The sequence below is a fragment of the Saccopteryx leptura genome, chromosome 1 (assembly GCF_036850995.1).
Source record: "Saccopteryx leptura isolate mSacLep1 chromosome 1, mSacLep1_pri_phased_curated, whole genome shotgun sequence".
Taxonomy (NCBI): Eukaryota; Metazoa; Chordata; class Mammalia; order Chiroptera; family Emballonuridae; genus Saccopteryx; species Saccopteryx leptura.
The window spans coordinates 191,086,567-191,110,921 of record NC_089503.1 but is presented as its reverse complement, the minus strand read 5'-3'; the positions used below and the strand labels follow the sequence as shown (position 1 = coordinate 191,110,921).

At 35.1% G+C, this 24,355-nt stretch overlaps 1 protein-coding gene and 1 pseudogene across 1 annotated transcript in view; both read left to right on the top strand.

Moving 5' to 3' along the window:
- FMN2 (formin 2) overlaps nucleotides 1-24,355 on the top strand; it is a 386,045-nt gene that overhangs the window by 261,900 nt on the left and 99,790 nt on the right. Inside the window, exon 14 of the mRNA XM_066383454.1 lies at nucleotides 6,729-6,821. Within this exon, the coding sequence (XP_066239551.1) occupies nucleotides 6,729-6,821 (93 nt within the window). The remainder of the gene's footprint in view (nucleotides 1-6,728; nucleotides 6,822-24,355) is intronic.
- Nucleotides 20,380-20,524, top strand: LOC136389812 (small nucleolar RNA SNORA36 family; annotated as a pseudogene).

The window sequence follows — 24,355 nt, the reverse complement described above, 5'->3', positions numbered from 1 at the left end:
TTCTTTATTTTAAATATTATATTTGTTCCTGTTTTGTTTTTTTACTTTAAAATAAGATATGTAGCCCTGGCCGGTTGGCTCAGTGGTAGAGTGTCGGCCTGGCGTGTGGGGGACCCGGGTTCGATTCCCGGCCAGGGCACATAGGAGAAGCGCCCCTTTTGCTTCTCCACCTCCCCACCTCCTCCTTCCTCTCTGTCTCTCTCTCTTCCCCTCCCGCAGCCAAGGCTCCATTGGAGCAAAGATGGCCCGGGTGCTGGGGATGGCTCCTTGGCCTCTGCCCCAGGTGCTAGAGTGGCTCTGGTCGCAAAGGAGCGATGCCCCAGAGGGGCAGAGCATCGCCCCCTGGTGGGCAGAGCGTGGCCCCTGGTGGGCGTGCCGGGTGGATCCCGGTCAGGCGCATGCAGGAGTCTGTCTGACTGTCTCTCCCTGTTTCCAGCTTCAGAAAAATACAAAAAAAAAAAAAAAAATTAAAAAAAAAAAAAAGATACGTGCAGTGTGCATAGGAATTGGTTCATAGTTTTTTTTTTTTATAGTCCGGCCCTCCAACGGTCTGTGTAAAAAGTTTGGGGACCCCTGCTCATGATCATGGTTCATTTCATAGAGTGGTGTGTGATGTTCTTATTTAAATCTGGTAGTAATAAGATGATGATAGCTGTATCCCCACCATGCCTGTCTGTGGATGTCACTTGGTAGTAAAACCCATTTTCCAGTGGGAACATCTGAGAGGCTTTTTTCTTCCTATCCTCTGGCTAGATTTTTCTTTGTATTTGGGAGCCTAATCATGCTTTCCAATATTAGCCTTTAATGCAATACAAATTTTGGGGGGGATTAGCAAGGTCTTTAAATTAAACAAAAGCCTGCATGATTGGAATTACTCAGTTATGCCAACAGCCTTTAATAGATTAAAAAATATATTTGGATTTGACTGTAATACAATTTTCCAGGAATTCTATATTATATTATGTTTTTAATAATATTACTAAATGACCCTTCAAGTTTGTGAGATAAAAGTGTTTGTCATTTTTTAAAAAATTATTAGTCACATACCAATTTTGAAGATGATAAGTAATGGCCAGGATGAGGTTATGCAATAAGAGGCACTAGGGTTAAAAGAAGGGTGGGGTTCAATTTAATAAATTCCTTTATCCAATATATTCATATATATTATTGAATATATAAGTATATATATAAGAACTATACATACATAAGTATATACAAACTCTAGAACTTTACATTTTATTTTTATAGTTATCCAACAGGCATTTTCTTCAGAATATAATGAATAAAACAACAGCCATCCACAAATAATTGCACAGTGTCAAGAGCTTTGGTTTACCACCATTGGAGGCTTACTATCCAGATTAAGGAAAGTCATGGTCATTGACATAGTGGAAAGCACTTTTATTTGCACATTTTAGTGCTTTCTCTGTATTTCACTGGGCACACAGAAGTGAATAGAGCAGTCCTTGACTTCAGGGAATGCAGATTATAATCAGAGATAGATACACATAAACAAGTAAATGCAATAAGATAATATCATTAATAGCTATCATGTTTTGAGAACTTCTTAATTGTCAGCTCAGTGCTTAGCACTCAAGTTCCCTGACTGTATCATCCCAATTTCTTTTTTTTTTTTTTTTTGGTATTTTTCTGAAGCTGGAAACGGGGAGAGACAGTCAGACAGACTCCCGCATGTGCCTGACCAGGATCCACCTGGCACCCCCACCAGGGGCGACGCTCTGCCCACCAGGGGGCGATGCTCTGCCCCTCCGGGGCGTCTCTCTGCCGCAACCAGAGCCACTCTTGCGCCTGGAGCAGAGGCCAAGGAGCCATCCCCAGCGCCCGGGCCATCTTTGCTCCAATGGAACCTTGGCTGCGGGAGGGGAAGAGAGAGACAGAGAGGAAGGAGGGGGGGGGTGGAGAAGCAAATGGGCGCTTCTCCTATGTGCCCTGGCCGGGAATCGAACCTGGGCCCCCCCCGCACGCCAGGCCAACGCTCTACAGCTGAGCCAACCGGCCAGGGCCTCATCCCAATTTTTAGTTGAGGAAGTTGGGGCTCAGATAATTTATGGACTAGCCCAGGACCAAAAGCTACTAATAGAGCCAGACTTGACTCCAATTCTATTTTGTTCACGTCTTTCCTTTTATTTTATATCATTCATACTTGTTCTATTGAAGAGGGTGATGCAAAGTTCAGGAGGAGATTGATCCTCTTGGCTTAGTGAGATAGTTGAATCTTGCTCTGATAGTTGTATATGGATGGACAAATTCAAGTTCCACAGTTTATCATAAAGGATAAGAGTGGATGAATAGCATGCATAAGGCATGGGGAAACTTCAATAGGTATGACTTTTCCAAATTAATAAGTTTGTATTGACAGGAGAATCCAATTCATTTTTCCATTCATTCCCCAGACAATTGTCAATGCCTATTGCCTGCCTGGGAATGTCCTCAATGCTAGCCAGAAAGTGGAGTGAGTAAATAAAAAATGAAGAGGGGGAGGGTCTTCATGTCTCCTCAAAGAGAGTGGAATTTTGTGACTCACTAGAGATCTAAACTATCAATGGTGGATTTAAATTTTAAAACTTTTTAATTCTGTAAGTAACTATGTGAATCTATATGAAATATTTTAAAAGCAAACTCAGCTATGTCATTCCACAGGGTACACTGTGAAGAGGGAGAGAGAGTCTTCTGCTTGGTACATGGTTGAAAATTCTAATAATTAGAGCAGCTCAGTAAGGAAAAAATTGCCTGGCAGAGACATGAATGGACATCACTAGAAACACCAAGATACGTGACAAGCATCTTTTGGGGCCTTACGGAAGGAGGACTGGAAATGAAATGAGGTTGCCAGGAAATGACCCGAGAGATTTTCTGGATCTAAAGTTCTACTTGTGTACAAGAAAATCTATTATAAGTAAAAGGGAAAACATAGAAGAAACAGAAAAAAGAGTTTTGGCTTACATTTATATTAAGAATACAGTTTCTATGCATGAGCCAAGAACATTTTAAAAATTTAATGAAATTTAACTTAAAATGTATTTTCCCTCATTAAAAATTTTTTTTTATTATACCTTTCTTATCTGCTACATATTGTGTTGTTTAAAAGTTACTGAGTAAAAATGAAGACCTCGGGAAATTTTGGCACATTGGAGAAGATTTTGTCATAGTTAGTCTGAGATCCAACTCTGTTTTCCTAATGAAATCCTCCTTCAAAGCACCAGATCCATTAGATTAACTTGTGCAAGAAGCTAATGGTGGGTGTTCTTATAGCCTCGTAGGCCTCCCATCACAGTAGACCTTCAGGCACAATGTTGCATCATGAAGAGGACAGTTCTTGATCCCATTTTCTAAGAAAAAGTGGCCAATTAAACAGTTGTCACTAATAGTCAAATATTCATCTCTCTTGTCGCAGCCTTTTAAAGTTTGGTAATCAGATCAGGTGAGAAATTAGATTCTTTTTCCCTTTTTTCCCATGCTGCCATAAGCTACTAGACACTGGGCAGCTGGTCTTTTAATTTTCTCATCAGTATTGAAAAATAACTAATTAAAAGCCATAGAGAATAAGGCAAGCTCCCTGCACAGAGGGATTTTCCCACAACATTTCTGTTCTGTCCACAGCAATAGTTACAGTGCCTGGAATAGACAGTACCTTGAATGCAGTGGGTAGTGAGTCAACATGTATGTCATACAATAATAGATTGGTAAGCAATTAGAAACTAAGCAGAGACCTTTGAGAATGTTTCTTCATGTAACTTTGCCAGAAATAATTCACTTAAATGATTAGAAAGACTGACAGATCTACCCTATTTCCTTTCATTGATGCAACTTGTCCTCTCCTATATACTAATTTATATACTTCTAGAAAACTCCCCAAATTAGAATATTACTAAGTATATCCTCATTATACATCCATCAACATCAATGGACACAGAATTTCTAACTACATGGGGCTGTCATAAGTGATAAGTCCTAAAGGAAGCTGACTGCTAGCACATTCTACTTTTTTGTTTTTTTGTATTTTTTGTATTTTTCTGAAGCTGGAAACGGGGAGAGACAGTCAGACACTCCTGCATGCGCCTGACCAGGATCCACCCGGCACGCCCACCAGGGGCGATGCTCTGCCCACCAGGGGGCGATGCTCTGCCCCTCCGGGGTGTCGCTCTTTTGCGACCAGAGCCACTCTAGCGCCTGGGGCAGAGGCCAAGGAGCCATCCCCAGCGCCTGGGCCATCTTTGCTCCAATGGAACCTTGGCTGCGGGAGGGGAAGAGAGAGACAGAGAGGAAGGAGGGGGGGGTGGAGAAGCAAATGGGCGCTTCTCCTGTGTACCCTGGCCGGGAATCGAACCCGGGTCCCCCGCACGCCAGGCCGACGCTCTACCGCTAAGCCAACTGGCCAGGGCCTGCTAGCACCTTCTTATCAGTTCATCTCTTTACCCTGTTTGTGACAGGCAACCCACTGTTTTCTGAGTAAAGCTGGGGATGAAGTGCTCACCACCTCACAAGGCTGGTTATTTCACTATGGGGATTCCCTAAACATTAGCTCATTCCCTTTACTTAGAACTGAAGTCTCTCCCTCTAACTTGTGCTTGTTTAGTTTCCCCTATGGTTAACACAGAGGAAGTCTATGCCCTCTTGTCTTTGGAACTACACTTCGGCTCTTTGAAAGCTTATGTTATGTCATGCTAGTCTTTTCTAAGCAAACAATAAGAGCAATACCTACTATTTTTAATGCCCCTATTTATATATCCAAGTACAGTTTCAAGGATTTTCCACCTAGAGTAACTAATACTCACACTCATGGTAGAGATTTTATTACATCTGCTAGATAAGAAAATTAAGATACAAACAGGTTTGGTAATTAACCCCAAATCACAGGGTCATTCAGTGGATGAGTGAACTGGAATTTAAGCTATATCTGCTAGATTCCAAAACCTGACATGTTATTTTTTACGTCAGTAGGTATTTATCCAGCCACAACGACAACAAAAATTTACACATCCAACAACAAAAACTTAGATGTTAGGAATACAAATGGGAATTAGATTGCCCCTCTTTAAGTTGCTCAGTCTAGTAGGATAAAAGAGACACAATTAGAAATGATTTTAGAAGTGTGGTAGCTGATACTGAACTCCACCTCTTCAATTCACACGCTGTATAATTTGGGCAGTCTCTCAGTGCTTTATTTTTCTCTGATGTAAAGCAAGAGCAATATTACTCATCCACTTCCAAGGGTTTTTTGAGTAACAAATGGGAAAATACATGTAAAATAGTTAGATATAGTCCTTGGCATATAAAAATAAATACTAGCTTTAATTCTGTATGCACATAATGCTGTGGGATCACGAAGGAGGGACACCCAATCCTGCCTGGAGACACTGCACATGCTTAAAAGTGTAAGCACAGAGCACCTGCCCCCACCTACCAATATCTAACTGGCAATGCCTTAGGGAGATTCTTCCCAAACCTGAGTTTGGAGGGCTAAGGCAGAAGAGACTCCACGACACAATGGATTCCTGAAGTGGGCAATTAAGCCTATGGATGCTTTAGTCTTCTAGCAAATTAAGCTAAATGGAATGTTGCTGCTTCCTAGGGAGTCAGGCTTTCCAGTTTTTAAAACCTAATGTCTAATTCCCTTTGCTCTCTTTTCCTTTCAGTATCTAGTTGCTTACTTTAACTAATTCTGTTTTCTATTTGATGGGAAGGATATGTGTTAGCAATAAAAAAGCCTTCCTATATTCTCCTGCTTGGACAAGCCAATGACCTGGAGGGGGAAAAATAGGAAATACAGTGTTATGAGATAAAAAAAAATTTTTTTAAAGAGTGCAGTTACAAAGTCTTCTAGAAGAATTGGCAACCTTACCATAAGGATTGTACTGAAAGTTTGTTTCCCTGAATCAGACATTTTTGTCTTTCAAATATGTGCTTTTCAATTTTGAATTCTTTTTTTCAGGCTGAAGTTGTCCACTATCACCATAATAGCAGAAAAATTTTCAGAAATTTTCTTAGAAATGCTTCCTAATTAACTGCAGTGGGACCTGTAGACTGCAAAGACATTTATTTACGGAGGCACAGGCCTGCAAAGAGTAGAAGATTTTAAGTCAGATCAGGGTTTCATTTAGTAACCTGCTACGCAGTAATGGGGCAATAATGTCCACTTTACTTATTCTGAACATTAAGCTAAATAATAGGTGTAAGGCTTGTATTTATTGGTTGTTATACTGACATTAGCACCACAGTTATTATTTGCTCTTTTTCAGACATTTGGACTTTAAGTGGGGATAAACTTGTATTAGAAGTCAGGTGATAACAGTGGTGAAGAAGACAGAAAGTAGGGACGTCCTGCTCTAGGGTGTGCCAGGCATGATTTGGACACTTCCCATCTATTAACTGATTTGATCCTCAAAACAACACTGGAGGTAGGCGCCAGGGTCATGCCCATTTTACAGGTGAGACTGAGGCTCAGAGGTTCAGTAACTTGCTCAAGGTGACACACTTTGGAAGTAACCGAACTTGAGTTCACAGGTTCTTAATTTCTTTTTACAGTCTCCTCAAATAAAACCATGGGTCTAGACTTCTAGTGTCAGTGTTTGGATGTTTCCAAAGTATGTGTAGGACCTATGTCAACTTTTATGGTTAACAAGATAGTCTAACATTAGCTAATGAAGTTTTTAAATTGTGTTAATGCTCTATCAACAGAGTTCTAAACAATGTCTCTCTAATTCCAGCCTGTGAGGTCGAAGCGGGCAAAGTGTTCCAGGTTTCCTCCACTGAGCACATCCAACCCTTTAAGGAAAACATGGAGCGCTTTATTATTCAAGGTAATTCTGATGAGGTATTTTTCATTTCCCTTTCCTTTTTAGCACAGGGGAAGGCATTTAAAAAATACTCATTGGTTTAAAAGGGCTTGGCAGAAAAACAAATTATATTTAATCATGACTCATACAATTGTGAGAGACTAGCAATTTGTCTAAGTGCTATTTGGTGAATAATGCTCATCACTGTCATTTTTCTTTAATGAGGGTAAATACAATAGATATTGGTTGAAATAGTGCCTATTTATGAAGACTTTAAAATTTTTATCTTTTTTCCATGTTAGAAAATTAGATAGCCTTCTGAGTTTTAGCTATGCTTATGACCTCAGTTCAACCTGGTATTTATTTGGTTTGTCAAAATATTGCATCCAAAACCAAATTATGTTGATGTTTTCCAGATCTTTAAAACATTTTATGCTGTTTTTTTAATAGGATGTATAAATTCCTCTTCATTTTTAACACTATGTTTCCAAGGAGCTTAAACCTTTACTAATATTATCTCATTGGCTCCTTTGAATTAAGCAGGGATGAGAAATTTCAGAAGATAATTAAAGAAGCAATTTGTTTAACGAGAAAATATCTATTAAAAGTCTTGCTGTTTGAAAACATTGAAACTTACAATTATTTCCATCCATTTACTACTCAAAACATTTCATCTTTGGAATATTCTGTGTCTTCTGTAGATCAGATTTGGGACAGTTCTTACTGTTTTAAGAATTCTTGTAGAGGCTGACATGCTGTTAGACTGAGGCCAAGTACCACCACTTCATCCTCTGTTAAGCTATGGTTTTATAGATCAAGTGTCATTAAAGATGATTTCCAATGAATGATACTTGCTGGAATTTGATTAAACATTAAGTACAGCTTTTTTATAGATGGAAAAATACTATTTAATCATTTAATATAATCATGAAGATTGAAACAGAACATGAAATGTGAAACAGAACCTGAAATACATTCATAAATCCAAGAAATTGTCATTTCAGATTTTCAGGTCCTGGTGACTTAGAGTGAAAAATCTACTCATTGATTCCTAAATAGTCCTTTGACTGAAATCATAGTCCTGTAGTTGCATATTGGAGGACCCTGTAAGCTCATTCTACTCTTAACGGTGAATAAAAAGGAGTCTTGCTTTTTCCATTCAGTGTGGTTTTAGGATCAAGAACATATAATTTTAGAAAACTATGTAGGTAAAAGGATGGAATTTTTTTTGTTTGTGGGAAGAAAGGAGCCCTTAATTCTGTGACTCATTAAAAAAAGAAATCAAACAATTTGCTGGATTTTACAAATAAAATGTTGAGGAGTATCATCCACATAGTTATCCACACAGTATATGGTTTATTATGCAATATTTTATTATCTGTATTTTGGAGACCAGGCATTGTAATTTTTTTTATAACTTAAGTAATTTTTTGAGTAAATATCAAAGTTATATTTTGAAACTCAGATGGGATTTCTGGACAGAGGATTGGGCATTGTATAAGCAACATGATTATTGAGTAGATGTGGTCACCTAGGAAGATAAAAATGGACCCAGGGATGGAATTCTGGAAGAGACAGGAGAGGCAGAGAAGCCTCCACAGGTGTTAACATTTCGATAGGTGAGAAGAAAACCAAGAGAGGTTGTTGTGATGGAAGCCAGAGTGAAGAAGAGTTTCAGAAAGGAGGGAATCATTATAGAAGTACCTGTTCACAGATGGAGCATTTTTTGGATGGTTGGCATGGGCAAACATCAATTTTCTGAGCTTTTAACATTTAAGAAAAGTGAGGAAGTAGAAGGGCACAACTCGACACCAATTTTAGCAGTTTTGTGGAACAACTCTAACTGATGCATAGTTGTTTGAACTGTTTAATCAAAGTCACTATCATTTAGCTATCTCTAATTTATGCCAATGATTTTATTTTGTGCATATGTTATGAAAAAATCTAATTGATTCTATCTAGGTCAGGGGTAGTCAACCTTTTTATACCTACCGCCCACTTTTGTATCCTGTTAGTAGTAAATTTTCTAACCGCCCACCAGTTCCTCAGTACTGGTGATTTATAAAGTAGGGAAGTAACTTTACTTTATAAAATTTATAAAGCAGAGTTACAGCAAGTTAAAACATATAATAATAATTACTTACCAAGTACTTTATGTCGGATTTTTGCTAAGTTTGGCAGAATAAATCTTTATAAAACAACTTACTATAGTTAAATCTATCTTTTTATTTATACTTTGGTTGCTCCGCTACCGCCCACCATGAAAGCTGGAACACCCACTAGTGGGCGGTAGGGACAGGTTGACTACGACTGATCTAGATGGTTACTGAGCATTTATTTGTAGTTTTTCTTAAATTTTCTCTCCTGCCTTTTTTTGTTGTTGTTCTTTTTGTTTTTGTTTATGTAGCCGAACATAGGAGATAAGAAAGATGAGATAAATGAGACCACTATGGAACTTCAGGCTTTCTACTGTTTCTCAAAACTCAACACACTCTTTACTTTTTATTTTTATTTTTCATTTCTGAATCCAATTGCACTTGGGACAAAGTGTGCATATGAAAATCCTATTGTTGAGCTGTAAAGGACGTTCGATGTGATGGGTTGTCTTTGTACGTGTGCCTGTAAGTGTTGAGGCTGCTAGGAAAGAAATAGGAGCCTGGCTCTCTGTTCTTGGCCTTTTTACTCATATGATATATTTTGATAAGTATATATTTTAAAACCAAAGCTTAACTGGTTATTATTATTTTTTTTATTGGTTGAATGACAAATTTTTTAAAAAAGGAAGGGTTGTTTCTCTCCATGCTGTTAAATGAAGTAAAGTCCCTACGGAGATTTTATAAGTCAGAAATGGCCAGTAAGATTTTTGTTAGCCTCACTTTCCATACCTTTTCCCACCTCTTTTTTTTCAAACATTTCTTCCTTAAATGAAGAATAGTAAATTATAGCTGAACTAGAAAAGTAGAACCAAGATGGAAATGCATAAATCTGTAATCACATGCATGTTATTAAAAGGGTGTTGAAACCTTAACTCTTAAATATATAATCTTTAGTATTGTGATTCTATGCTTGAGAATGAAGGGTGCTTAAAACAGTGTATATTAACTGTACTAAAGACCAGAAGTCTGCTGAGAGTATCTTCTATCAGAAACGGTACCCATGGCTCCCCTCTGGCTGTGATCCGTATTCGGAGTGGGCCTGTTGGTGCTTTATTTTTTCTTTTCTGAAAATAACATGAGAACTTCTTTTAGTGATGATAAAAATATGAGATGAATTTGATTTTTTGAAGTAATCTTTTATTGGCCATTTAAAATTGAAAAAGAAACATGATTGTCTTTTAAGCAAACAATATTCTACTTCTTACTGGCATAACATTAATAACAATATTAAGCATGAATAAAAGTTAGCCAAAGCCTTATACTCCACATAATTTTAGTTCCATAAGTCTTTAAGGAGAGCCTGAGCAGCCATTGTTGTTCCAGTTTGGAACCTTGTGAGCTATTGTTTCCTTAAGCACCAACACACCCACTCTGAATATGGATCACGGCTTCTAGGGTAGCCACTGATATCAGAACTGGAAAATGGGACTACTTTTGTATTCTTGCAATATACATGCTAACACCAGGCACTAGATAAACAAAGCTATTTTCCTTGACATATTGATAAATGATTATTTCATTTTGTATTTACTGTCACTCTTAACATTTAAGAAGTGTGTATTTGAAGTGATTCTTCTGTGTCATAACTTCTCTTTGAGGGTTACATTTGCGACAGCCGCAGTCATTCAGTCTGTAATGATTGAAGAGAAATGATCAAAAACTCTGAGGAGTGGAATCTATTACACAGGAGCATTGCTAACTGCCTCCTGCATATTTCTTGGATGATCCTCCCACTGACACCTCATACTAAACAACATTGTGTGATGTGTTCCAGTTTCTGTCCTCAGCATCCAATACTAAAAGATGCCAAATCAATATTTATTTCCTAGATAAATGAATGAACGTTCACCCATGTGATTGTCTCAGAAAAGGACTTTGGCTTCATTGTTTATTTTTTAATAAATGAGTGAAAGGAATATTTAAATATTATATCTGCTCTAAAATTCAGGTATATATGGGATGTATATCTTTTTAGTATTACTTTCCTCTATTTTAACCACATTTATATTTCATTTCTATCCTTCCAGAGGTAATTTGTAAATATAAGCTTATGAATATTGAGATATAAATTTGTGTTGATATATTTTGCTAGTGAATACATCCTCTACACATTGTTTTTGCCTTTTTCATTTTTATTATGAAATACTCTATATTTATTAATGTGTTATATTTTTATATATACAACATACCAAATAATTTATAAAATGTAAAAAATATAAAATTATTTTATATGTATACAACATATAATTTTGTATGTTTTATATTCATTTTATTATAACACAAAAATAAATACACTTCATTGTCCTTTATACTCTCACTATTTGCCATAACAATGTTCTATAAAATTGCCACAAACATTGAATTAGTGAGTATTGAATCACTGCTCCTAGGAGCAAATACAGGGTTAGGTTTCTTCAAGCCCCTGGTCATGTTTTAGTCTTGTTTTCTTCTTTTGATCCACACGCTACCTTGGTTTATGTGTGTTCATGTTTGAAGATACCTTATTTAGTATATATTGTTGACTCATTAACATTGAACTCACAACCAGCAGTCTTATAACTCACACCTCAATGGACCTGTTCTAATGTATACTTTCTCCATAAAGCATTCCCAGCCTTTTTGTTATAAACACTGGACAGCACTTCAGCCGCTTTAAAATTGGAAATTACAAAAAAACCCAAAAACACAAAAATGCTAAAAAACATGTCACAGTAGACTGTGAAAAGCATACTTATTTACAATATGAGAGCTGAAATAAGGTAGAGCCTTGCCTTGTTCAGCTTCAGTTGGCAAAGTGCCTATCAGGCAACTACCATTTTCCAGTGTTTGTACATGTCTATGATTATGGCATAAGCACTGTAAGTATTGATTTGGAATGGAAATAAATTTTAGTGAGTAGGCAAATTCTAAAATGCCAAATCCATGAATAATGAGGATCAAATGTATACTTGAAAGTCACATATTTGTATGTATATATTTGATCCTAAATGAGCTCTAAAGAATTGTCATGAAGTTAATAGCCATATACACCCTGTTCAAGGAATAGAGCTTGATCAGTGTCCAACTTTTCTGTTTATCCTTCTTCAGTCTTACACCTGAGTTCTCTTCTGACATAAACACCAAATCTGAATTTCAAATGGATCATTTTCATATTTTCTTTCTTTTTTAGAAAATTTATTTCACTTATTTCTCCATTGCCCCCTCCCCTTTGGCAAGTATCAGTTTGTTCTCTGTATCTGTGGGTCTCTTTCTGTTTTGTTTATTCATTTGTTTTGTTTTGCCTTAAATTCACTTTAAAAATGAATAAATAAAATTAAAAATAAATAAATAAAAATAATTAATTAATTTTAAAAGGACCCTATGAAACCCTGTTGTGTTTCCATACACATTTTAGCATTTGTTGTTTTAGCTCTGAAAAGAATGTCATTGGTATTTTAATAGAGATTGTATTGAATCTGCATAATACTTTAAGTAGTAAGGACATTTAAACAATATAAATCCTTTCAAACCATTAGCATGATATAACCTTCCATTTTTTTGTGTCCTCTTTAGTTTCTTTTTTTGTTGATTTATAGTTTGTAGAGTACAGGTCTTTTACCTCTTTGGCTAAATTTATTCCTAGATATTTTATGCTTTTCATGTAATATTAAATTGATTGTTTTCTTAATTTCTCCTGATCATTTATTATTAGTGTATAGAAATACACCGTATTTCTGAATATTGGTTTTTGTATCCTGCAACTTTACTGAATTAATTTATTAGTTCTAATAGATTTTTTTGGTGGAATCTTTAGGGTTTTTTATATATAGTATCTTGTCATCTGCAAATAGTGAGAGTTTTACTTCTTCCTTTCTGATTTGATGTCTTATATGTATTTTTTTTCTTGTCTGATGGGTAGGACTTCTGAAACTATCTAGAAAGGAAGTGGGCATCCTTGTCTCGTTTATTGACTTTTCACCATTGAGTCCGATATATATTCATTTGTCATATATGGCCTTTATTGTTTTGAGCTATGTTTCTTTTATACCTCTTTTGTTGAGAATTTTTAACATAAAATAGGATGTTGAATTTTACCAAATGCTTTTTCTCCATCTGTTGAGATGATGATAAGATTTTTGTGCTTTCTTTTATTAATGTGTTGTATCATGTTGATGGATTCATGGATGCTGAACTTGACTTGCATACCTGGAATAAATCTCATTTGATAGTGGTTTATGATCCTTTTAATATATTGTTAAATCTGGTTTGCTGATATTTGTTGAGAATTTTCACATCTGTTTATTAAGGATATTAGCCCTTAATTATCATTTTTGTACTATCTTTGTTTTGGTGTCAGGATAATACTGGCTTCATAGAATGAATTCAGAAGCATTTCTTCCTCTTTGAGATTTTTGAAATAGTTTAAGAACCATAGATATTAAATTTTCTTTAAATGTTTGGTAGAATTCACTTGTTAAGCCATCTGGTGCAGAAGTTTTATCTGTTGGGAGTTTTTGAATGCTACTTCAATTTCCTTGCTAGTAATTTCTATTTCTTCCTGGTTCAGTCTTGAAAGGTTATACGCTTCTAGAAATGTATAAATTTCTTCTAAGTTGTCAAATTTGTTGGCATGCATTTGTTCATAGTTTTCTTTAATGATTCTTTGTATTTCTGTGGTGTTGTAACTTTCCTTCTTTCATTTTTTATTTTATTTGGACTCTCTTTTCTTGGTGAGATTGGCTAAAGGTTTGTTAGTTTTGTTTATCTTTTTAAAGGGCCAGCTCTTAGTTTCATTGATATATTTTTTAAATTTATATTTTATTTATTTCCTCCCTGATCTTTATACTTTGTTTATAGTTCTGCCAAAAATATAAATTGTAAACATTTTATTACTTTTACAACTTTATGAACTTCCTATAAATGGAATTGTAACTATTCTTCTGCAGCTTACTTTTATCTCCATTGAACCTTGTTCTTGAGATTCTTTCATGTTTATGCACATGCCTGTACTTTGTTTATATTGACTTCATTGTAGGTATGTATGACACCACAATTTGGTTCTCTATTTTTCCCTTTTCTAGCTAAAATGGAAAATGCTTTATTCCTAGTGTACATGCAGATTCTCTTTTTATGGTACAAAACTAGAAGAAAAAAGATTTGCTGGCTCATAAGCTTTATGAATCCCTTTTTTTAAAAAATTTCTTTGTTGACTTGAGGGGGGGAAGGTAGAGAGAGAGAAAGAGGTATCAACTAATTGTTTCACTTAAGTTATTCCATTTAGTTGTGCACTCATTGATTGCTTCTTGTACATGCCCTGACTGGGGGTTGAACCCATGACCTCTGATGCTGGGTTGATGCTTTATCCACTGAATCATTGGGCCAGGCAGTTTATGAATCTTTTGTCTCTGAGGTAAGCCAAATTGTTTAATAATGATTAGTTCCCATCTGCACTTATACCAATAGAATTTGTATATGAAATTCTTATTAGCATTTGGTTCTTAGATCAGATACCTCTATTATTTAAAATGTGGTCTTAATATGCATTTTTCTGATAACTTATGAGAATTGGAGTATTTAATATGTTTATAGCTGTTTCCTCTTCTATGAACTACCAGTTGAGTCTTTTGACTATTTTATGTTGATTTGTCTTTTACTTACTGAATAATTAGGAATTTTTTGTGTATTCAGGATATTAAATCATAGTTAGATAATTACAAACACTTCTCCCACTTTGGATTTTGTTTTTTTATTTTTCATATACTGACAATTGATAAACAGAAGTTCTATATATATTTCTATGTAGCCAATTTTATAAAACTTTTTCTTGATGGGTATACTTTTTCCTTATTAAGAAATCTTTTCCTATTATAACTTTATAAAAACATTGTGTATATTTTTCTCTAAAAAGTCTTGGTTTTGCTTTTACATTTAATTCTTTAGTTTATCTGATTTTTATGTTTTTATATATTTGATTTTTATGTATAGTCTGCAAAAGTAATTTTTTACATAGATAATGATTTTTTAATTGTTTACTACCATGTAATGACTCTGCCATCTTTTCTATTTTAAAATGCAGTGCCATTTCTATCCTTTACAATTCTGTGTGTGTGTGCGTGTGTGTATGTGTGTGTGTGTGTGTGTGGTTTTGGGAGGAGTTTCCTATTTATTTATTTATTATTTATGTATTTATTTATTGAAAGAGACAGAGAGAGGGACAGATAGGGACAGACAGACAGGAAGGAAGAGAGATGAGAAGCATCAGTTCTTGGTTGCAGCACCTTAGTTGTCCATGGATTGCTTTCCCATATGTGCCTTGACCAGGGAGCTACAGCAGAGCAAGTGACCTTGAACTTCAAGCCAGTGACCTTTGAGCTCACGCCAGCTACCATGGGTCATGTCTATGATCCCACGCTCAAGCCAGTGAGGGAGGGGTTTCTCCTTATTGTTACATTGGCATCTTTTTATTACTATATTTATTGTCAGAACAAAACCTGTCACTTTCTTATTTAATGTAGCCTCCTAATAAGTGTTGAGATGTGGTAAGATTAGATTCTTGTCTCCTTATTTAGGCCTCTTCTCAGTAATTTATATTTCTATATTTAATTAATTCTATATTCAAATTTTAGAGTCAATTTATCAAATTATACCAAAAATAGGTATTAGGATTTTGACATAATTGCATAGAGTCTGTAGATCGACTTGGGGAGAACTGACATCTTTATGGTTTTAAAAGTTTCTATCTATGAATGTGATAAAGGCTGGCACTTACTCATGCTTCCCTTAATGGCTGTCTACAACATCTTACAATTTTTAAGGTCTTCAGAAAATTTTTATAGTTATATTCCCAAAGACCTTGCTCTCTGCTTTAACACATTTGGGAAATTACATTTACCATTCCTTTCTGAAGATATATAAAATTCCAATAACTGTTGTGTAAATCTGTTACATCCTAGAAACTTGAACTCTCTCATTAATATAGTAATTGATGAATTTAAAAAATTTTTCCTCTGTGTATAACACTGCAAATAATGAGTGTTTTATTTCTTAACTGTTTTCCCTTCCAGTTCTTTATCTGGCTGTGTTGCACTGGCTGGTACCTTCAGAATACTGCAAACAGGAAGTCTGGGAATGTCCTATTGAATACAAGCATGATTAGAGGAATGGAAAGAAGTATTTTAGCCATTTTTATAAACAAATTAGTTTTTAGGGTTTCTTCTTATTCAGTTTTCCCTCCTACTATTTTTTAAATCATTTTCTGTATCTTTGGTCTTTTAATGTATACCCTTGGTATCTGAACACAATTCCTAACTATATAAAGTTTAAAACAATACCTCACCTATTTATACCATATGCCATTTTTCCAGGGGTTTTAATATTGTGTTATGTTTTTATAACCAAGACCTTTTCTTTGATCACCATACTTTTATTTTATTTATTTGTAGAGAAAGAGGAGAGAGAGAAGGGGGGAGGAGCAGGAAGCATCAACTCCCATATGTGCCTTGACCAGGCAAGCCCAGAGTATCGAACTGTCTCCATACCTTTTATATGATGCCTTCCTTCAGAGATAACTTTTCTTCTTTTCAGAGGACATGCTTTCAAAGTTCCTTGATGAGAAACTGGATTGAAAATCCTCATTTTTGTTTGTGTGGAAAGACATATCACATTTTTTCTTGGAAGATAAGTTTTGCTAATTATAAAAAGTCTAGGTTGAAAGGAAATTCCCATCAGCAGTCTGGATGCCTTAGACTCTTACCTTCCTTTACTCTGCTTTGGTTCCATTTTTGTTTCTCTGTTTCTAAACCAAATTTTCTCTCAGACTAGTTTATGTTTTTCTATTTCTATTTCTATTATTTGTCTTGGCTCAACATCAGAGGGCACTGCCAACGAGGAACTATTTTTAAATTAATTCTTACCTTGTGTTTTAGGGTCACTCCATGTGGATGGAGGCACGGCGCGGTGCAATTGCCTGCTTGGGGTCATGCAGTCTCATGGAAGAGGGTTTCCTTTTATATCGAGGGCCACAGATTAGAAGGGCACATTCCCCTGATGTCTGTTCTAGTCAGGTGGTGCTTTCAGTCTACTCTTCACTAATAGAATGTTGCTTTGGGCATGTTGTAGGTTTCTAGGACTGTTCAAATTTTCCTGAATGGCCTTTCAAAGGACAGTTTTAGGTTGCTGGGTGGAATGATATCCTCAAGGCAGTTCTGCTAACATCTTTGGAGTCTTGTTCTTGTTTGTTTTTACTGCTTTAAAGAATTTTCTTTATTTTCTAGCCAACTCACCCATGCATAAAATTTAATTTTAATCCAGTATCTTTATGTACTTTATTGTGAAACTTTTTGATGTCTAGCTATCATAAATAGCTTCAGGATAGTCCTGTATATGTACATTCGTCTTAATGACTTCGTAGTATTGTATTTTAAAAGTGCACCCAAACCTATTTGCTTATTTTTTTTACTTATAAACTTTCTTTCCTACAGCATTACTTTTGAAAAAAAAAGATTAATAAGTGAATATAATTCTCATAATGCATACCTGTACAATACACATATTACTAAATGTTGAACTGCAGATTGAAAGCAATATTGGCCTCCTTCTTGATGTCTCTCTACCCCATATCCTACTCCCAACTTTGCTTCTCTCATCTATCTAATCATTACTTACTAAATTGAATTTCCTCAAACTGTCAGTTTCCCTCTAATCTCATCACATTCATCCTATCCTAGGCCAAAATAATGTCTTGCTTTTATTATGCTAAAATAAAATGAGATCTTTCCTCAAAGATCTCATTTTCCCTTATTGCAGTCGTTCTGTTTGAGTGCAGTCACCAGTGACTGTCACAGTAACCTGTGGTTCTCTGGAAAAGACTGTATTATGTTCAGTATCATGATTGTTAAGGTATTATGAATGCTCATTGAAATTTAGTTGTAGTTAACTTATGTTTAATATATTTTCAAATATGTCCAATAACTGAAATATATTTTTAAAATATTTCCTACTTGCCTTCCCTACTAACAAACTACTAACTGCACATTCTTTGTGATTAAGCCTCAGCCTTCCTTCCTTAGGTCCTGGACACTTGGATAGGATCCTTCATAAAGGTGAATCCTAACCAAATCATATTCTTGCAGCAGAACTCCAAGTACTTTTCTTAATGGCTGACATAACACTTTGCAGTTTTGTGAAGAAAAAATCATCCAGAAACTGAATTTATGACTGCCACTTTAAAATTTTCAATTTTTTTTTGTTTGTTATAGCAATTCTGGTATAATGGAACCAAAGGGTCCTTTCTGTAGTTACTTTAGGATATATCAACATGTTGATTTGGAAGGACATATTTATAATTTAATAAATTTAGAATTAGTTTCCTGGTGAATGTTTAGAACTGGTCAGTATACTATTTTCTGCTTGGCAGAGATTTCTACTGGGTATTACCTGGGCATTAGGACCATTAGGAACATTAGAATTGAGTTGGTATATCTGTGTAGTATATCTTTGCTTACCTGTTTCTACTCTGAAGATAGCAACTTGTTTGAGGCACAGATCCATGGCACACAGGAGTGCATAAGTATAGCAACCACCCTTCTCTCCATTGTAAATGAATGATATCTTAGTCAGATATTCAGAAAGCATGGTGACTTCTGAGAGAGGTGATGTAGCCCAAATGGCAAATGGTCCTATCTTGTGCCAAATCTGAAAGGTAGAGAATGGCTTCTTGGAGCCCTGTTTTGAGCATAATTATTAAGTCTTAATGAGATTCTTAAAATTCTTAGTGAATTTTAAAGAGTAATTATTGATGTCTGTTGTGACATAAGGAAGGTTGAGTAGTAGCAAATATTTTTCCTCCAATATTTCTTTTTTCTTTCCATGAGATATAATTCTTATATTTTATATAAGGAATATTATATAAGTATGAAATACATATCAAGCTTGTACAATTTCATTATATTTTATATATTCAAGGAAAATCAACTCAAAATCCTTTTTATGAGAAAAATCTCATTTCTTGGTGTGGTTTTGAAAGCTTTGGTAATATGTTTCAGAGGAAGGTTACAAAACATACTGAAAGTAGGTCTCAGCAAATTTATGTAAATGTTCTTGTTGTTTAATTAACAATTTAGGCTTATTTCTTGCTACAACCATCAAGCAAATACTTCCTTTGATTTTCCCATCTCTATCCATTTCTCAATATGAAACTTCAGTACCACTCTTTACTCGCGAGTTTTTATCTCTCACATATATCTTCCTACTTTTCATCCGTGTTCCCCCCCCCCCCATTATAATAGCATCTGAGTTGATGTCTCTGCCTCCAGCCTCTGTTCCCTGCAATTCGTCTTACAGCTGCAAGAGTGACCTTTCAGATGTTTATGGCTTTTTGTAAGAGTCTCGTGCTTTCACAATGTTGCCAAGTCTTCCATATCCTTAGTGATTGGTTAATCAGTTGCTGAAAGAAGAGTGTTGAAATTTGTAGTTGAAATTGTCTATTGTTTAATTTTCCTTGAAGTTTTGCCTGTTAGGAATTTTGTCTGTGCTCTCTTTCAGTTTTATTGGTTTTGGTTTATGTATTTTGAAACACTGGTTTGGGAAGCATACACAATTGGAATTGTAATATATTCTCATTGCATTTAATTATGTTTTTTACACTATGTAAATTTTCTATTTTTTTCTAGATAATGTTTTCGTTTGGAATTCTAATTAGGTTTTATTGTGATAAGAGTTTGCACAATAGGCCTTTTTCTATTATTTTACTTTTAATCTGAGTGTGCATTTGTATTTTAAGTGGATTTTTTCTAGAGAGCATATAGTGAGACCTTACTTTTTCTAAAAATCTGATCTGACAAGCTCTGCCTTTTAACTGGTGTGTTTCAACCATTTATATTTAATATAACTAACAGTATGGCTGGACTTAATTCATCATCATTCTTATATTTATCTTTTCTGTGTCTTGTTTTTCCCTCTTCTGTTCTCTGCCTTTTTATGGATTAGTTCAGTATGTTTTTGAGTATTTTATTTCTACCACTGGTTTATAATCAAAACTTTTTTATTTTTAGTGGTTTCTGTAGGGTTTACATTGTATCTCTTCAATATCACAGTCGATCTTCAAATAATAGTTCACAGCTTCAAAGATAATGTCAGGACTTTTCAACAGTAAACTCCCATTCTCTCTCCAGTTTTATATTATTATTGGGATATATTTACTTTTATATATACTATAGTAAATGCAGTATATTGTTCATACTTTTTTAAACTATCTTTTAAAAAATTTTTAAAAAGGAAACATTTATATTTATGCACATATTTGACATTTCTATTTTTTTTATTCATTTGTATAGATCTAAGTCTCTATCTGGTATCATTTTCTTTCAGCCTAAATAAGTTGCTTTTACTGGATATAGAATTTACAGTTGACAAATTTTTTTTTACTATATTTTCAGATATGCTTGTCCTTCCAAGATGTTCAGTCAGTTCAGGGCACCTTTCCTGTTTTGTTTTGTTTTTTTAATTAAACTTTGGGATATTGAAACACAGTCTAAGGAAGATGATTGGAGAGAAAGCAATGCTTTATTTATTTACCTTCCAATAGGTAAAAAATTCACTTAAGTGTACTTATGACACATTTGAGAGTATGTTTTTGGAGTCAGACTGCATGAGTTTGAATCCTGTCTCATTCTCTTAATATTTTTACTACTTTGGACAAGTTATTTAATTGCCGATTTTCTCCTTATACAATGAAAATAATTTTAATGCCTTTCCTATAGAGTTATATTATTGTGGGTTTTTAAATGTAAAGAATTAGAAAAATGTTATAATTATTTATATTAACATTCCCGTTAAAATACAGCTGGTCCTCAAATATCATTTTATGTAATATCATTTTGTTAGAATGTTTATAATATGTCCTATGAACTGAGCTCTTGTTCATATCAATCACCTGATGGTAAAATTGATTTTATTATACATTGTTTCACTTAAAGTTGTGGAGCTTATTAATGACACTGAGTGAGGACCTACTGTAGCTCTCTAATGGCTATTCCTATTTCTCTCTCCTCATCTTAACATTTCCTTGAAGGGAAAGACTATATAATATATGTGAGCCCTAACAAAGTTCCAAAATATACTAGTCATTCAATGTTTGGTTGCAATATTGTCACATTAGATTATGTGGCTTTTATTTCTAGGACTGGAATGCTAAAGCCTTTCCTATTATAATTCAAACATTGTTTTGGCGAGTAAAGTTAGGAAAAGAAAGCACATCAGTAAAGAAAGATTTTCTGGTTTTCAGATTTTTATTTCAAGCAGTTTTGTGCTCTGATCATTTGGACCTACAATATATAATGCATTGGTATTGCATTTAATATTTAAAGCTTGGTCTTAAAACATGCATTTGCATAACTTTAAAGACACATAGGGATTTTTGTTTTACCTTAATTTAAGTTCAGGTCAGAATTAGTATGAAGATGTGCTTGATTTACCTTCCTTACTAAGGCAGTTGTTACTAAGAAAAGAAAAAATTTGCCCTGAATGGGTCTTTATTTTTATGTTGCATTAGTGAAAGTTTCTAAGAGATTTGCTTAGCCTATAGGTGTGGTGATATATAGGTTTTAGGTATGACTCAATATAAAAGTTAGGTGGAGTGAAAAGTTTTCCATTTGGAAATCAACATCTTTTACACAGTATTCTCTACACAATGTAAAACTCATGTGTATCCACCATTTTTCCATGTCTTTTTCACCTTGAGTTTAAAATAAAGATTTAGGAAAGCATTTCACTGAGGACCACTTCAGTAAGTCCATCAGGCTAGGTAATAGCACATGGCTTTCTTATATTTTAGGTTTGGCTGGAAGCCACATATAGCAAATTTTTGAGGTATGCATCATTTACTATTGTATGTGTGTTTCTTGGTTTTGTTTTTTTTAATGTAAATACCTATAAATTATGTTTATATATAGCTATATTTCCAGGGACACAAGTGGTATTCATTTTTAAATACAAGGTTGAATTAATCCTTTGTTGTGAATTATGGCAAAGATCAAGTTGTAATTTTATACTATGTAGATTCTGGCTTTCTTTCTCCCAGAACTACTTCATGGCATTTGTATTATTGTCCTGAGAACATTTGCAGCATCAGGGAAAGAACACACTGAGTGAGACTTAGAATATCAGAATATCTAAAGAAATTCTGATATTCGTTCCCTGTCTGGATGTGAAGAACTTATTTAAATTTACTTGACTTCAAGTTCATTGTCAAAAAAAGCGGTGTGTCAAAAATCTCAAAACTAAAGCAATATATCTGCAATTGACAACTTTAAGTGACTCAGAAGAAAGGCACGACGTATCTGTCTAAAAAAATAACCCATACTGGCTGCACTTAAAAACAACTGAAATGCACATTCATAGATAATTATAAACAAAAACTAGTTAACATGTTAAATAAAAAGATAAATAGCAAAAGGATTTAGAGCCTAGACAAGCAGATGAAAGGGTTGTGAGTTGCCCTCCATCTGATATTACTCAAATGCAACTCTGTCTCCAATTACCTGGGAATATGCAGTATCCCTCGTGAGAGCTCCAGCTCAGAAAGGGCGTCCATTCCGTGCCTCTGCTTACTCACAGTCATTTGGAACAAGTTCAGCAGAAATATTTAACATTGCAAAAGAGTCCGGAGCCAGACAAGGGACTGCAGACACTAATCTAATCACTGGGTCAAAATAGTAACTTAGTAGGACAGCAACCGCCAGAAAATATTTGCGGAGGCAGAGATTTGGGGGAGGAAGTATTAATGCCGTTGGAGAAGACATCTGAATGCCCAAGTGCTAAAGCAGAATCCTAAAAACACTGTTTTTAACTAGTTGCATGTTTAGGGGGCATGGGACTGTCTGTGCCAATGGTTGATGGTAAAATTGGGCCTGAAAGGTGATCTTATGCTCCCATCCTAAAATAAATATGTATAAACAAAAACTAACCAAACAAAGGCTGCCTCCTAAAAGGTTCAGTGTTACTTTTCTTATGTGGTTTCAGCACAGACTTTCTCTGTCTCAAATTTCAGATCTCTAGCTCTTGAAATTTAGGGGGAACATGAGAGCCATCACCAACAGTTACAGTTTTATGACTAATATCAAAGATACAGAGATTCTGATTAATATCAAAGACCCTGAGGTGCAACAATTGATTAACCAGCTTTTCCAAGATTTATTATTTCTTTGGGTTAGGTTGTGGTTTTCTTCAAATGACTCACTGATAGTCTCTGGAAATAGTCATTACAAACCACATTTTTACTTTGCCTTCTTTTCTCAAAAATTTTAAATTGTATTTTTTTTTATTCAGTGAGAGAAGGCAGAGACAAACTCCACATGCACCCTGACTGGGATCCATTCAGCAAGCTCACTGGGGGGTGATGCTCTGCCCATCTGGGGTGTTGCTCTATTGCTCAGCAACCAGGATCTTCTTAGTGCCTGAGATGGAGGCCATGGAATCATTCTCAGTGCCAGAGGCCAACTTGTTCCAAGTGAGCTATGCCTGCAGGAGGGAAACAGAGAAAGAGGAATAAGCAAGAGGGGGAGGGTTGGAAAAGCAGATGGGTTGCTTCTCTTGTGTGTCCTGATCAGAAATTGAACCCACATGCTGGGCCAAGGCTCTTCCACTGAGCCAACTGGCCAGAGTCTAAATTGTATTTTTCAGTTTCAGTTTACTTTCAGTTTATTTTTCAGTTTTCAGTTTCATTGTTTTGTTTTGTATCTGTTTTAGGTGTACAGCATAGTGGTTAGAAAGTCATATACTCTACAAAGTGTTCCCTTCAATATATATTTTTAATTGAATTTTATTGGGGTAACACTGGTTAACTTACACAGGTTTCAGTTTTCCAATTTTACAGTACATCTCTGTATACTATATTGTGTATTCACCCCACACAAGTGTTCATCCATCACCATTTGTTTCCCCACATCCTCTTCTACTTCCTCCCCTGCAATCACCACACTATTGTCCTTGTCCATAAGTAGTACCCAACTGGCACCTTACACAGTTATTACAGTATTATTAACTATATTTCCTATGCTGTACTTGACATCTATGTGACTTCTTAAAGCTACTTTATCCTTTCCTTCCTTGTAGAAGCAGTAGAGAATTGCTTTGTTTTCTTGATTTCTCACTTTTCTCCAGTTCAAACTCTGTTTATAGTATATCCAATCTCAAAACATCTTCTTCATAGTGAATCTCAAACATCAAGATATGCATAGTTACCATAATATGTGTGCAATAAAAATAGGATGCTTTAGAAGAACATTATAGACTTTTCAAAAATCATTTTTTGTCATTTGGATTTCAGTAGTTTCTCTCTAAATTTATGGAAGGCACTGTTGTCCTCCTTATAGCAATTTCAACTTACTGTTGTGTCTTTCTCAAAAAAAAAAAAAAAAATCCTGG